Source organism: Rhinatrema bivittatum, chromosome 1, assembly GCF_901001135.1.
Source record: "Rhinatrema bivittatum chromosome 1, aRhiBiv1.1, whole genome shotgun sequence".
In the NCBI taxonomy this organism is placed as follows: domain Eukaryota; kingdom Metazoa; phylum Chordata; class Amphibia; order Gymnophiona; family Rhinatrematidae; genus Rhinatrema; species Rhinatrema bivittatum.
The window spans coordinates 412,665,594-412,680,252 of NC_042615.1; the positions used below are offsets into that span (position 1 = coordinate 412,665,594).

Consider the following 14,659-nt stretch of genomic DNA (forward strand, 5'->3'; position numbering starts at 1 on the left):
ATGGAATTTCTCTCCCAGTCTCGGGGCATGTTCACCCGGTTTGTGGAAAGGGGTTACCCAACCCGAATCGTGAAAAAAGCTTTTAAACGTGCTTTATACACGCACCGCGACTGGCTCTTCAGTTCTCCCATACAGTCCGATGACGTCTGTTTTAACTGTATTCTTCCTTTTTCCACCATTGGAAGATCTATTGCTAACATGATTAAACGGCACAGGTCAGCCCTGTCTCTGACTGATTTAATGCATGGTCCCCCACTTTTCACCTTTAAGAGAGCCACGAATCTGAGAGACCGTCTTGTGCACACATCGTTACCACCTATACAGAACCCACCACGGATCAGTGGCCAACATAACCCTTGTGGCAGATGCACGATGTGCAGCCACACTGAGTCTTTGACAGCTTTCAAACACCCTGGATCAGGACGTGTGTTCAATCTACACTCTCAGTCAAATTGCTGCACGAAAGGCGTAATTTATGTGGTCAAATGCCCCTGCTCACTAGTGTACGTGGGGAAAACCTCACGTATGATTAAGACACGCATTATAGAACATTGTTCTAATATCAGATCATCCAGGATTGATGAACCTTTAGTGTCTCATTGGATCCATGCTGGACACTCCATCGCTGACCTCTCCTTCCTGGTATTAGAGGTGGTCTCGCCCCCTTTGCGGGGAGGAGATTTCGCCTGTTTGCTCGGTCGGAGGGAGCAACGATGGATTTTTACCCTCAACTCAGTTTCCCCTCATGGTCTCAACAAAGATATAGAATGGTACCTGTTCTACTAGCAATCACATTTAACATGTCATTATGATTACAGGTGTTCTTCTGTCATTACCAGCATCTCGCGAGAGTCTGTCTTTCGCGCCTTTTTCTGCTCTTTAAATTCTGGTCAAAATCAGAGGGCGTTCGCGCTCCTGATGTTCTTGTACAAGGTATGTGAAAATCAATTGTAATTTGTATACAGCAGCCTTTTGTTCCGTTCCTGATTACTCATGTTACATTTCAGATTTTGAATATCATCTGGTCCCTCCCGATGCAGCCACCGCGAAACACGGGACCGTGTCTGGGGACTTTAAATATCTGTCTGTCACTCTAAATGGAGTTGCCGCAGTGAATGTATTATGAATCTCTACAATAAAAACACAGTCTATTGTTGAATGGAACTGTATTCTTCTACCTGCACCAGTGACCCTGCGTACTTGCTTATGTGCAAGGTTTGCTTCTGTAAAGTATTGGTAATTGAAATCTCCCATTACTGCACTACCAATTTGGTTAGCTTCCTTAATTTCTCTTAGCATTTCACTGTCCGTCTCACCATCTTGGCCAGGTGGACGGTAGATACTCCTATCATTATACTTTTCTCCAACACACAAGGGATTTCTACCAATTAAGATTCGTTTGTGCATTTAGTCTCAAGCAGGACATTTATCCTGGACTCTATGCCATCCCAGACATAAAGTGCTACACCGCCTTTCGGATGCTCCTCTCTCATTGCAATATAATTTGTACCCCGGTATAGAACTGTCCCATTGGTTATCCTCCTTCCACCATGTTTCTGAGATGCCAATTAAGTCTATATCATCATTCACTACTATACATTCTAATTCTCCCATTTTACTTCTTAGACTTCTGGCATTAGCATACAAGCATTTCAAAGTGGGTTTTTGCATCATTAGTATCCTTTGAAGATACCTCCCTCCGAAGCATGTGCTGCTGAGCGACTGACAGCTTTCCCCTTGTTCTAGTTTAAAAGCTGCTTTATAACCTTTGTAATGGTTAGTGCCAGCAGTCTGGTTCCACCCTGGTTAAGGTGGAGCACATCCCTTCGGAAAAGACTCCCCTTTCCCCAAAAGATTCCCCAGTGCCTTACAAAACTGAATCCCTCTTCCTTGCCCCATCATCTCATCCATGCATTGAGACTCCGGAGCTCTGCCTGCCTCTGGGGACCGGCGCGTGGAACAGGAAGCATTTCAGAGAATACTACCCTGGAGGTTCTGGATTTCAACTTTCTACCTAAGAGCCTAAATTTGGCTTCCAGAACCTCCCTTCCACATTTGGAATTTGTTGCCAGAGGATGTGGTAAGTGCAGTTAGTGTAGCTAGGTTCAATAAAGGTTTGGATAGGTTCTTGGAGGAGAAGTCCATTAATTGCTGTTATTCAAGTTTCCTTAGGGAATAGCCACTGCTATTAATTGCATCAGTAGCATGGGATCTTCTTAGTGTTTGGGTAATTGCCAGATTCTTGTGGCTGGTTTGGCCTCTGTTGGAAACAGGATGCTGGGCTTGATGGACCCTTGGTCTGACCCAGCATGGCAATTTCATATGTTCTTATGTTGTTGTGCCCACATGTACCATGTGGGCACAACAACATAGGAACATGACAGCTGGCTCCTCCCAAGCACTGTCTAAAATCCTATCTAGGTGACACATGAGGTCCGCTACCTTCACACCAGGTAGGCATGTTAGCAGACGATCCTCATGCCCACCAGCCACCTAGCTTACATTCCTAATAATCGAATCACCAACTCTGAAAGCTGACCTAACTCTTCCCTCCTGGGCAGTAGTCCATTGTGTAATAATTCAAACCCTGCAAAAATTGTACTTGCAACTTATAGGAAACTTCATTACATACTAAATGCCAGACTCAAACATAGCAATCCTACCCATGAAAAGGCAACACTGCAAATATGCCACTAGACCCCAAAAACACCAATACACCTCCTGTTAGGAAAACAGAACAAGTCAGGTGTAGATTCCTACACAGAAATTACACAGTAGCAGAATGTCTCACCTTGAAAACACATGTAGAACAGAGACAGACCCTTACTAAATACAGAAAAAAGAAACCACAAAGTATAAATAGAAATGTACAGATAAAAACTGAACTGGAAACCACAACAAGAATTGCAAACATTCAAGAAATATAAAATATCAACCATACCAATAAAAAGAATATGTCAAATCGTTAATAAATAGAACGATATCTAATAAAAAATGCAACAGCAGACATATCAAATAATACCCAATAATTAAAACTAATAAGGATAAAAATATCCCCCATGCTCCAGACCTGGGAACTTTATATTTCCAGTCACTATGAGATTGTCATCGATTACATGGGAGCGCACAAACTTTTACTCTCGCTGTAAACACACATTCACATACACAGGTAATCTCTCACACGTAGGCAGTCTCTTTGTCATGCTCTCTCACACAGACATCCAAGCAGTTTCTCACTCTCACACACACAGGCAGTCTCTCACTTTCACTCTTACAGACACAAGCAGTTTCTCACTCACACACATACACAGGCAGTCTCTCTTACACTCACACAGTGAGAGACTGCCTATCAAATACACAGGCAGTCTCACAGAGGCAGTTCTCTCACATGCACAGGCAGTCTCTTTCTCACACACATACACAGGCAGTCTCACACACAGATGCAGTCTCTCCTCTCTCACAGGCAGTCTCTCACATGCAGGCAGTCTCTTTCATTCACACATATACAAGTAGTATCTCTCACACACACTCACAGGTAGTCTCACATTCTCACACATAAAAACACACACAAGCTTGGATTTTCTATGCCCTGCATGCTTAAAATCTGGCCTTTTCGCCCGTGGCCTAGCCTTGTGAGTGCTGAGCCAATTTTCGAAGAGGCCCGGCCATGGGCGTAAATGCCGATATGCACACGAGTGCCAGGCTTCCTGGAACTGGCAGGCCGGTGGGGTAGGGAGGGGTGGGGCAGAGGGCGGGCTGGGACAATGCTATTGATGGCTGTCCTGAAGACTTGCGCGCCGGGAGCTGAAGTAAGTTGCCAAAGGAAAAAAAAGAAAAAAGGTAGGGTTTAGGGGGTTGGGAGGAGAGGGAGGAAATTTAGGTAACGGGGTAGGGAAGTTCCCTCCCAGTCCGCTCCTTAATGGCAGAAAATCAGGGCATCCACGTGTACGTGCTGGGAAGCATGCGCACAAGTGGAAAATCTACCCCTCAGAGAGTAAAACAGACTGTTTGTGAGGCTGCCTATCACACACAGACAAGCACTCTCTCTCTCTCACAGGCATAATCTGGATTTCTTCCTCTTCTTTAGCTGTTGGCTTGACAGAAATGCTGACAGCTTCACAGAGCCTTTTCTTTGGCCACTGGCTGCAGGGATATGCCGGCTTCGTCCACAGCTGGAGACTCGGGACACTGAGGAAGAGACTCAGTGCACAGGCCACATATGCTCAGTGCTAACAATGAAGGACACTCTATGGTAACAGGTTCTTGTGGCCTGGTTTTGCCTCTGTTGGAAACAAAGTAATTTTTTAGTTAATACACAATTAAGATGTGGAATTTGTTGCCAAAGGAAGAGGGCAAGGTTTATAGTCCAGGTGACTTTAAAAAAACGTTTGGACAAATTTCTGGAGGACAGGCTCATTAACAATTATTAGTCAGTTAGACGAGGGGATTACCATCTCTTACTTCTGCAATGACTGTCCACTGTCAAAGACAGAGCTGGAAGAACCAGCGGACTGATCCGGCATGGCATTTTTTAAACTTTTACATTTGCATACACTGGAGACCCTGTATATGCACATAAATCATATATGCTAATAGATGGATTTATATATATAAACCTTGGATTTCCCAAAAATCCAGCTGGCAGAGGGGTCAATAGTTCAGGGCTTGGAGAAACGGGTAACCTAGCGTGGGTAGCCAAATTCCAAATAATCATGAGTCTGTGATGCCGTCGTGCTTTTCTAACTATCCTCCTAAACACAAATAAAAACCCAGCTCCTATAATCAGTACATAGGTTAGCGACTCTATCATTCTTCCCTTTCCCTAAGAAGCCTCGCCTCACTCTATGAAAGGGCGGGGCATTAAACAGTGAACTCCAGTTCGTCCGCACTTCTGACATCTCCTTGCGTCACACATCACGAGGTAAGTAAACACGTAATCTCGGAGGGCAGGGCTCTGTTAGTAGGGGTTTTCTTTACATTGATTGGTAACCAACGCCATCAGTCGTGCAGCATCGTACTTTGATTGGCCGTTTGCCCATCCATTGGCGTGGGAGGTTGGTAAGTGGAGAATTTCCGGTGGAGTATTCGGTTTCCGTTTTCTGTTATTTGCTGGTGACCTCTCAGAGCTCTTCATTGCTTACCCTTTTTTTGTGTTATTTTTCGGTGATCCCGGCATAGCAGGACTATGGCAGAATTTGATGCGTTTGGTGCGCCGCAGGGTGTTGGCAACGGGGTGTTGGGCGAGGAGGACCCGGCGGCTGCTTTCCTGGCACAGCAAGAGAGTGAGATTGCCGGCATCGAGAACGATGAGGGCTTTAGCATTCTGGAGAGCGGCGAAGTGCCGACGGTGCTACAAAGCGAGAATCTCGGTGAGAGTTTCACGCTACGACCTCCCTTACACGGGACCTATGTGCCTCCTTCGCCAGAATTACTGATAGGGAGGGATGGTCCAATATATTATTCATATATATATAGAGAGAGAGAGAAAAAAATATATATACATATTGGGGGTTCTGTGATTGAACTAGGTCAGTGTTTCCCGTTACATAATTTTCAGGGCATTCTTCTAATATGTATGTGCTAGGAATTTAAAAAAGCATTAAAAACTCACCTTTTCAAATCTGCCTTTCCAGACCACTGAACATTCTAACTTCTATTTGATCTGTCCCATAATCTCTTCGTTTCTCATGTCTTTTGCTCCTTTCCCATTTTTCCCTTCTTTCTTCATTTTGTGTTCCTAATTTTATCTGAGATTACCTGATTAAGTTGTTCGTATTTTTAAAAAAAATTTATGTTGATGTCTATCTTGTTTTGTATTTTAATTATTTAATATGCATGTCTTATTGTAACCGCCCCAAATTATGGAGGGTGTGGTATATAAGAATTTAAACAAATATAATCAATTTGTGTGGTGTTATGGGTGAAATAAGGAAATTAATTTGTAAATTAACTGGATAAGTCTATGTATAGAGCACTTTCTGAGCATAGAACATTGCCTACAGGTCCTGGCACTGGAGTTCTTGCTTCAGCTCATTGACAAAACACGTGCCTTGGAAACTTTACTCCAGTTCAGACTAGAAGTAAAATTTCCAACGCTAAGAAAATGTGAGTTAAGCCAGCACTTCTCTGTGCATTGGACGGCTATGCATTCATAGGATTCCAAACAAGGGCACGAGAGCAACGTGTATGGTTTCAGCACACACACTTGCACAGGAAACTGCTTTCTGCATGGAGAGTAAAGTTTGCACACAAAAAATGAGCACACAAATGTAAGTAAAGCTGTTCATTCTGCTAAGCATACCTTATTACATTGGGGGTTTGAGCAGAGAACCCTATGTATGTATAAATTAATAATTGAATAACAAACAATAAAACTGAAATTTTTTTGTAAATGAGATGTATATGTTTTCTGATTAATGTGCACTAAATCTTTTTCTTTATATACATTGTTTTATACTTGTGATTGCATTAACTGCTTTGGGAGTTAAAAAAAAAATTGGCTTGTGTATTGAGAAACTGTGTACTGAATTTCAGCACACAATTTTAATGCTCAACTTATTACATTGGTTCCTTGTTTAATGCAGGTTTAGCTTTATGTAAGATTGGAAAGGTGTACAGCATGGTGTACACATTTCCAGAGAAGGTTTACACTGACTGCAAATTTCCAAAATGTTTGAAATTGATATGAGGAAGCTGAGCAAAACTTTGGTTTTATGCATGACAGGCAAACATTGTAGGTGAATCTTTGTCCAGTCCAGAAAAGTTTGTGAGGCAACTTGAATATTTTTGTGTATTTGAGAGAGGGCTTGATTTTTGTTTGTGTTTGTGTACAGGACAGATACATTGCCCTATAGGTAGGAGAGTGTGTAATAGCAGTGGTTCTCAACTTTTCATTACTCTCTCTTGAATTTTAGATGTCATGCATTAGCTGGTTTACAAAAATTCAGTATTCACAGTATATAAAAATACAGGGCAACAAAAAAGCTTATTCTTGGAAATTTTGATCTAAAAAATAAATTCTGCTTGTCAGAATATTACAAAATCACTTTTGAATAGTAATTTAAAATGCAATATAGATGAGATGCAGATTTTTACATTTTGGGGTTGGGGTTTTTTTTTTTTGTACAATTCTCAAATGAGTGCTGTGATAGGACACCTTTCTCCCACACTCTCTAAGCCTAACCTTACCACCCTCTCCCCCTCCCTCCTTTCTAGGGGTGACTCCAATACATTCTCTCTTCCTGCCCTGCCAGGGAGGATTCCCTTTATTCTCGTTCAGGATAAACCTTCCTTTTTTTTTTTTTTTTTACTAGAATGACTCCCACCACTCTTTTTTTTTTTTTTTCCCCCTCACTACCCTGCCATATTTCCTCTTTCATCTCTACCATCGCCCTGCCTTCCTTGTAAGGGATGGCCCTGCCAGGAAGGAAACCATATCTTTCTCTTACCATCCCCCATTGCTAGGCTTTACCTTGACATTCAACCTCAGCACTCATCCCAACTCCTTAGTCTTGCCTGAGATGACCACTGCTTATTTCTAAAGTGCTACTAAATGTAGCAGTATTTTACAGATAGTTCCAGAGGTCTCATATGTCTGTCTGTCTCTTTCTACCCCTGCCATGAATGATCTTTCCACCCTGACTAGATGACACCAACATTCTTCCTTCCCTTGCCAAGAGCCTCACAAGAGAAGCCACACTGGCTTCTCTTGTGAGGCTCTATGATCTGGATCTTGGGCAGAGGTCTGACTTGGCACTCTGGACCAGAGAGGCTCTAATCACCTTGCACTGATTTATTTTTATTTATTTAAATAGTTGTTTATATACTGTTGCATGGGCGAATCCATCTCAGTGGTTCACAATAAGTCATAATGTATAAAATAGAAAAAAATGGGAAAATATACTTTTTATATTATAAACATACCTCTAACTATCTAAAATTTAAAACTATAAAATTACCAAAGTAAAGATAAAAAGTAAGAAGCAAGAGTAAAAAGTTAAGACACATTCAGTCAAAAATAACCCCTGCAAGAGTCAGGTGATGACCTGCTAAGAGAGTGAACATTTTGGTTGGAGCCCCTAGGCAGCCCCTCTTTTAAATCTTGACTTTATATCTTGGCTAACTCTTGTGCATTTTTGAGTCTCTTACAATTTTGGGATCCTATAATTATATGGCTGTTCCTTTCAATTGGTAACTTAAATGGATAGATTTGTTATCAGGGAGCCATCTGCTATGTCTACTAAGTTCTGGAATATAATGGCTGACAAGAATAAAGCTATACAAAAGGCCCTGACTACAAAAATTATACCAGAGTAGGTCATAAAAGAGATCTTAAAAATTTCTACAACTGTTACTGAATCGGTGACTGCCGTTATAGAAGATGCTTATCAAGAATGCAGTCTTTTTAGAGGAACTAAAGGAGCAGGTTGGTGCGCACACTTCACAAATTCAGGCAACGGAGACTCATATTGTAACAAGTCACAATAAAAATGTCATCTTAGATATGCAGTTCAGATGTATTCCGCGCATTAAGAAAGGTGATAGAAGGGCCAAACAATTTGTTAAAAGGCTAGATGAAAGAGGGTGTGTTAGCCAAAAAAAAGCTTCCTTTAAAAATTGGAAGAAGAATCCATCTGAAGAAAATGGATAATGCCTATGTTTTTTCCCCAAGTTAAATGTAAAACATTGATAAGACAAGCTGAGAGAATTTGAAATGGAGTTGGTCATAGAGGCAAGAACTTGCAAACATTTTTTAAAATATATCCCAGCTGGGAAACTTGCGAGGGAGTTGGTTGGGTCATTAGATGATCGAGGAGTTAAAGGGGCTCTTTGGGAAGACTAAATGAATTCTTTGCTTCCGTGTTTACTAATGAGGATGTTGGAGATACTGGTTCTGGAGACAGTTTTCCAGCATGTTGATTCGGATGAACTGAAACAAATCATAGTGAACCTGGAAAATGTAGGTCCGATTGACAAACTGAAGAGTAGCAAATACCCTGGACTTTCTACACCCCAGGGTTTTGAAAGAACTAAAAAATGAAATTTCAGAGCTATTAGTTAAAATTTGTAACCTATCATTAAAATCATCTATTATACTTGAAGAATAACCCCAATATTTAAAAAGGGCTTCAGGAGTGATTTATAGACTGGTGAGCCTCACTTCAGGGCTGGGAAAAATAGTAAGCTATTCTAAAGAACAAAATCACAGAACATATAGAAAGACTTGGTTTAATGAAACACAGCCAGTATGGATTTAACCAAAGGAAGTCTTGCCTCACAAATCTGCTACATTTTTTTTTGAAGGGGTTAATAAACATGAGGATAAGATGGACCAGTAGATGTGGCGTATTTGAATTTTCAGAAGGCATTTGACAAAGTCCCTCATGAGGTTTCTAAGAATAAATAAAGTCATGGGATAAGAGGAGTTGTCCTTTTGTGGATTGCAAACTGGTTAAAAGATAGGAATCTGAGTAGGATTAAATGGTCTGTTTTCACAGTGGAAAAAGGGAAACAGTGGAGTGCTTTAGGTATCTGTACTTGGATAGGTGATTTTTAATAATGGAGTTACCAAGCTTCTACATACCAAGGAAGAGGTTGAAGCTTTTATGGCACAAATAGGCAGATTTGTGTGGATCTGTTGAATATTCTTATTTTTGTTTAATTATCAGTGTTTAGTGTATAGCCTTCTCATTTTTTTTTTAATGCACCAAGCTGAAGTAAAAATGGCACAGGTGGAGGCGGAAGACTTTTCAAAGTGTACTTTTGTTTCACAGCATTCACATAATGGGACTAACGGCAAGTGGCCTATTATGGATGCATCAGTGTGATGCATCGACTTAGTGTTTGTGGGGAAGGAGACAAGAGGTGCCTCCTTTATGAAGATTTGCTATATGTTACATGGAACAGTTATGAAGTGTTGCAGGTTGTTACAAATTGTTATACTTTTATTTATTTTTTTACTTAGTGGGAATGGAAGCAGGAAGTTAGTCTCCATGGTTAGGTCTGGACCAAGCCTATGCACTCCGCTCTGTCTCTTGGTAACAATATAAATCTCATAATGGCACTTGTAATATCGGGTGTTGACTTGATTACAAGATAATATCCAGAGCTGCTGCATGGCTCAGAATAGAACATTGCTTCTCTGTTTCACTATGTAATAGTGAGAGTGAATAATTTCTGCATTGAAATACTCTGGCTGTGGTCTTGTTTGAATTTTGCTCGAGTAGAACTCGTGATGTGCAGAGCTCTCCCTTGCTGTGAACTCAACTTTTAACACAGAGACTATCCATCTTGATCTACTTGTCAATTGTCCACTCTGTGAACTGTCAAATTTGTTTTAATGGCCGAACAACATCGTTCTCACAGTTTTTGAAAATGTTTTTTATGCACTTCTGCTTCATATTATTACTATTTGGACACTGACATTTTGTTAATTACTAGGGTATTGGTTGTTTTTGTATTGATGGCACGCGTGTTTGTGGTTTGTTTTTTTTTTTGACTTGTAGCGACAGCCCTATAATGAGCCATAGTTGGATGTTCAGTGCTGAGCCGCCGTTTGTCATTTTCTTTTTTTCGATATGAGTATGATGTCCAGAGCATATTCCTTGTCATTTTACACTTTTTTTTTTAAGGGGTCTGTGGAGAAGAGTAGTGGTCTATTGATATGTTATGGAAAAGGAAGGGGGAGGGAAGTTGGGGGTATTTGTGTATGGTGACGACATGTTCTGGTTGACTTATGTTTGGGAGGGGGCATTGTGGAGATGGTATGTGAAGCTGGGAGAGTGTGGGGGTATTTGCATGCTTTAAGCAGTAGATTGACCTTGCATATAATGTGTTGATTTTCTACTGGGCCTTTATGTTCTGGGCAACTGGCTGGGGGGGGGGGGGGGGGGGTTCTCATGGGACAATTTTTCCATTTCATGGCCTGTTTGTTTACCATGGCACCAGTCTATAGATAACCAATCTTTTTCTCATTAAACATTGATGGCACTCACTATCAAGAGAAAAAAATATTGAGCACTTTTAAGAGGCATAAAGTAGATGCAGTCTTTTTTTTTTTTTTTTCAAGAAACTCATTTGGATAAGAAGAACATGCTAAATTAATAGAGTTGGGTAGGCCAGTGCTATGCAGCATCTTTTTCCTCTAGAGTCTAGACACTGTGGAGTTGCCACTCTGTTATGGAAAAATTTCCCATTTCATTTGGAAAAATGTATCGAATATTCTCAAGGAAGATGTCATACTGTCAGGCACCATTATGGGCCAGAAATACTTGCTATGCAGTGTATATATGTGCCTAATTTCTACAATCCATTTTTTTCCCCATTATCTTGGCTAAGTTCCAATATTCAGGGTATTGCATCATTGTAGCCAGAGATTTTAATATTACTGCTGATAGTTACTCAACATTTGGAGAGTGTTGCACCTGATGTGAAAAGAATGTAAAATCTTTCAATCTTCATGGTAACTATTCTCGGATGGATGCATTTTTCATCTCTGATGCTGTTTAATGTATGCCAATATTCTTGACAATGTTCTCTCTGACCAATCCACCGTTTCTCTGACAAGTTGAGGGGAAAGGAGAGGCCTCAGCTGTGAAGGATGAGCCCCAATCTCTGTTATGTTGATGAATTTAAAAAAATACCCTGGCTTGGTCAACTTATTATGCAGAAAATGAAAACTCAGGAGTAAGTAATGTAACATTCTGGGAGGCTGGGAAAGCTGTGTTATGGTGTCTAATCATAGTGTATTTTACAGGAAAGAGGTGATGTCTGTATTTTGCAACTGACCCATAATATTCAATTGTTTAAAACAGCACCTATGCTCTATGCAGGAAGTGGATAGAACACTTATATACTGCCAGAAAGCAATTATATCGATTGCTTGAATAGCAGGCCAATGTACAGTCTATTTACTATTAATTTCAACTGCATATGTATGGTAAGAAGGCTGGGTATCTGCTAGTACGCCTTGTAGTATGAATTTTTTTCTCATTATGCACATTTTTGCCCTCAGGATGATCATGGGAGCTGTTTCTATTAAATTATCTGAAATCTCTACAAGATTTTAGTGTCTTTTTCAGGAGTGTTATGGTTCCCAGCTGCTTTCATCCTCTTTTTTTTTTTTCCCATGGCCTGCAACTTCCCTGGCTCTCTGATCACCATATTTCCCTTTTGAATAAGCCTTTCTCTGAATTAGAAATTATAGCACATAACAAAAAAATTGCAATTGTCTAAGACCACTGGACATGATGGTTTGGGTAATGAGCTCTATAAAATCTTGGGATCATCATTAGCACCAACATTGTAGGTTGCATTTTCTGAAGGAGCTGAGCATGGTTGGCTCTCTAATGATTACCATTCTGCATAAAATCATTTAGGGCCAATATCCCAGCTCAACTCAGATGTGAAGCTGTTTTCTGTTGTCCTGGCTGACAAGTTGTGAGGAGTTATTTCTAATCTTATTGGGGCAGATCAAGTGGGCTGCTTCTGTAATCTATTCTCCTTAGTTAATATAGTCAAGGTCCAGTTATCCTTAGAGAGCATCAGGATTCTTCACCTCTTTTCTCAGTTTAGATGCAGGAAAAGCATTTGATAAGGTCAATTGGTCCTATCTTTTTTGGCCACTAGCTGAATATAGCTTTGTGATTCTTTTTTGTGTTTGAGTGTTAATTGACTCTCACAGTGCTGTCATATTTTGGACTTTTTTTTTTAATCTGTAGTAGCCCTTAGGAATGCCCTTTATCTCCTTGCTTTTATTTAGAACCTTTAGCTATAAAACTGAGAGAATTTGCAGTTTTCCAAGGAATCTTGTATAAGGGTCATGAATTAGCATATTTGTGGATGAAATGTTGCTGTTCATGACTAACCTGCAAGTGGCTATCCCTAGTGTAGAACACACAGTAGCACAGTTTGGTTCATTTTCAGGTTTAAGCAACAATTTTATTTATGTAGATTTTTTATATTCCGCTTTTCACACCCTTTCAGCACTTCAGTACCTGAATGTAATCCACTTTGTAGTATTTCCCTATCCCCAGAGGGCTTACAATCTAAGTTCATAACTGAGGCACTGGAGGGTAAAGTGACTTGCCCAAGGTCACAAGGAGCGACAGTGGGACTTGAACCCTTGTCTCCTGGTTCATAGCCCACAGCTCTAACCACTAGACTATTCCTCCACTCAGTTACTCTAAATCTATAGCATTCCCACTTGATAAGTTACTGGATAGATGGCCTGGTACTTTTCCTTTTGTGTGGGAGCTTGAAAAGTTGCCATATTTAGAAATTAATTTAGCCAGAGCTTATTTGGATATTTACACATATTGAATGTGTGAGGCCATTGATAAAGTGAAAGTCTTTTGTTTGGTTGCAAAAACTACCTTTGTCTCTGTATGGAAGGTGTGCGTTGATTAAAATGATAGCCGTACTGAAATTATCCTATTCTCCGCAGCTGGTTCCCTGCTGGCTCAAAATGACTATATCTTTCAATCTGCTGTCTCACAATTTAATGGGGGAAGCCAACAAGGATAAGTTATACTAAACTATTAAATCATAGACATATGAGTAGACTAAGAATACCTGATCTTTGATGGTTCAGTGGTGCATGTCAAATGAAATTGCTTACTGATCTGCTGCTGGGTTAAAATAAATATGCTGTTATTCCCTTATTGTGTCAGGAGCAGGCAGTGGATTCCTAATAAACCTTACATTTTAAAAGAAGGAAAACTTTGTTCAGCCAGCAATTCTTAGCTGTTTCGATTGATGCTTTGAACTTGGAACTGGCTACATTTTTTTTTCAAACTGTCACCATATATATCACCTCATATACATTTTCTAAATAAAGTTTTTCATTTCCTAGCATCTACACAGATGGGTTCAGGACCTGTGAGTTGTGCACCTCTACCAGCACACAGAGATGGAGCAAACTGATGTCACAGGATATATATACCCCTGTAGTGACATCAGCCTGCCAGTATTCTCAGTCTCCAGCAGATGGTGGGTGTGCATTTCCCTACCGAGGATCGCTTCAAAATTTAGAGGAGAATTAACTGGAGATTTGTGTTGCCCCGCTCTCTTGCGGTGATACCTAATAGTCCCTAACAACAGTTGGGAGTTCCAGAGATGAGTTCCATGGTTCCTCAGATGAGTGCCTTGGTCGGGTAGCTGGTTCTTCAGCCGGTGTAGACTTAGCTGAATTAAGCAGCTGAAAGGCAGCAGGTGCAGGAAACAGAGTGTGGCGGTGATGGTATATGCCCTCTTCCCCTGCAGCCGGAGACAGTCAATGTTCTCGGTAGGGAAGGCTGAGCTCAGATAAGTTTAAAACAAAAAAAAAAAGTCAGAGAAGAGAGGTTGTTGTAGGACTTCCTCTGCTCGGCGTGCCGTTACAACAGTCATTCCCGCTCCCATGGGGATTAGGGGAACTGGGCAGCCTGGCGGGTTGAGTAGCCCATGTAGGCTGGGCTCCCGCTGTTAGGTTGACCGTAGTGGTGGTGGTGTTTTTGCATACTTTTTCTGCACGTTCAGCTGCCCTCGTGCACATCGACAGTCTGGCAACGTGTGTCCAGCTGTGCATCCGACTTGGGCACCCAGTTTCTTTTGGGCGTGCTGCCTGTGCACACATTCTCAGACACATTGGTTGTGCTCCCAAATTTGGCGCAGTGACAGT

At 41.0% G+C, this 14,659-nt stretch overlaps 1 protein-coding gene across 3 annotated transcripts in view; it reads left to right on the forward strand.

Moving 5' to 3' along the window:
* Positions 1-5,064: 5,064 nt before the first annotated feature.
* Positions 5,065-14,659, forward strand: part of CLTA (clathrin light chain A) — a 128,850-nt gene continuing 119,255 nt past the window's right edge. The window contains exon 1 of one of the 3 annotated variants that reach the window (XM_029602616.1): positions 5,065-5,369. In XM_029602616.1, the coding sequence (XP_029458476.1) occupies positions 5,186-5,369 (184 nt within the window). In that variant the 5' untranslated portion in view covers positions 5,065-5,185. The remainder of the gene's footprint in view (positions 5,370-14,659) is intronic. The other 2 variants (XM_029602598.1, XM_029602607.1) reach the window with 2 other exon arrangements.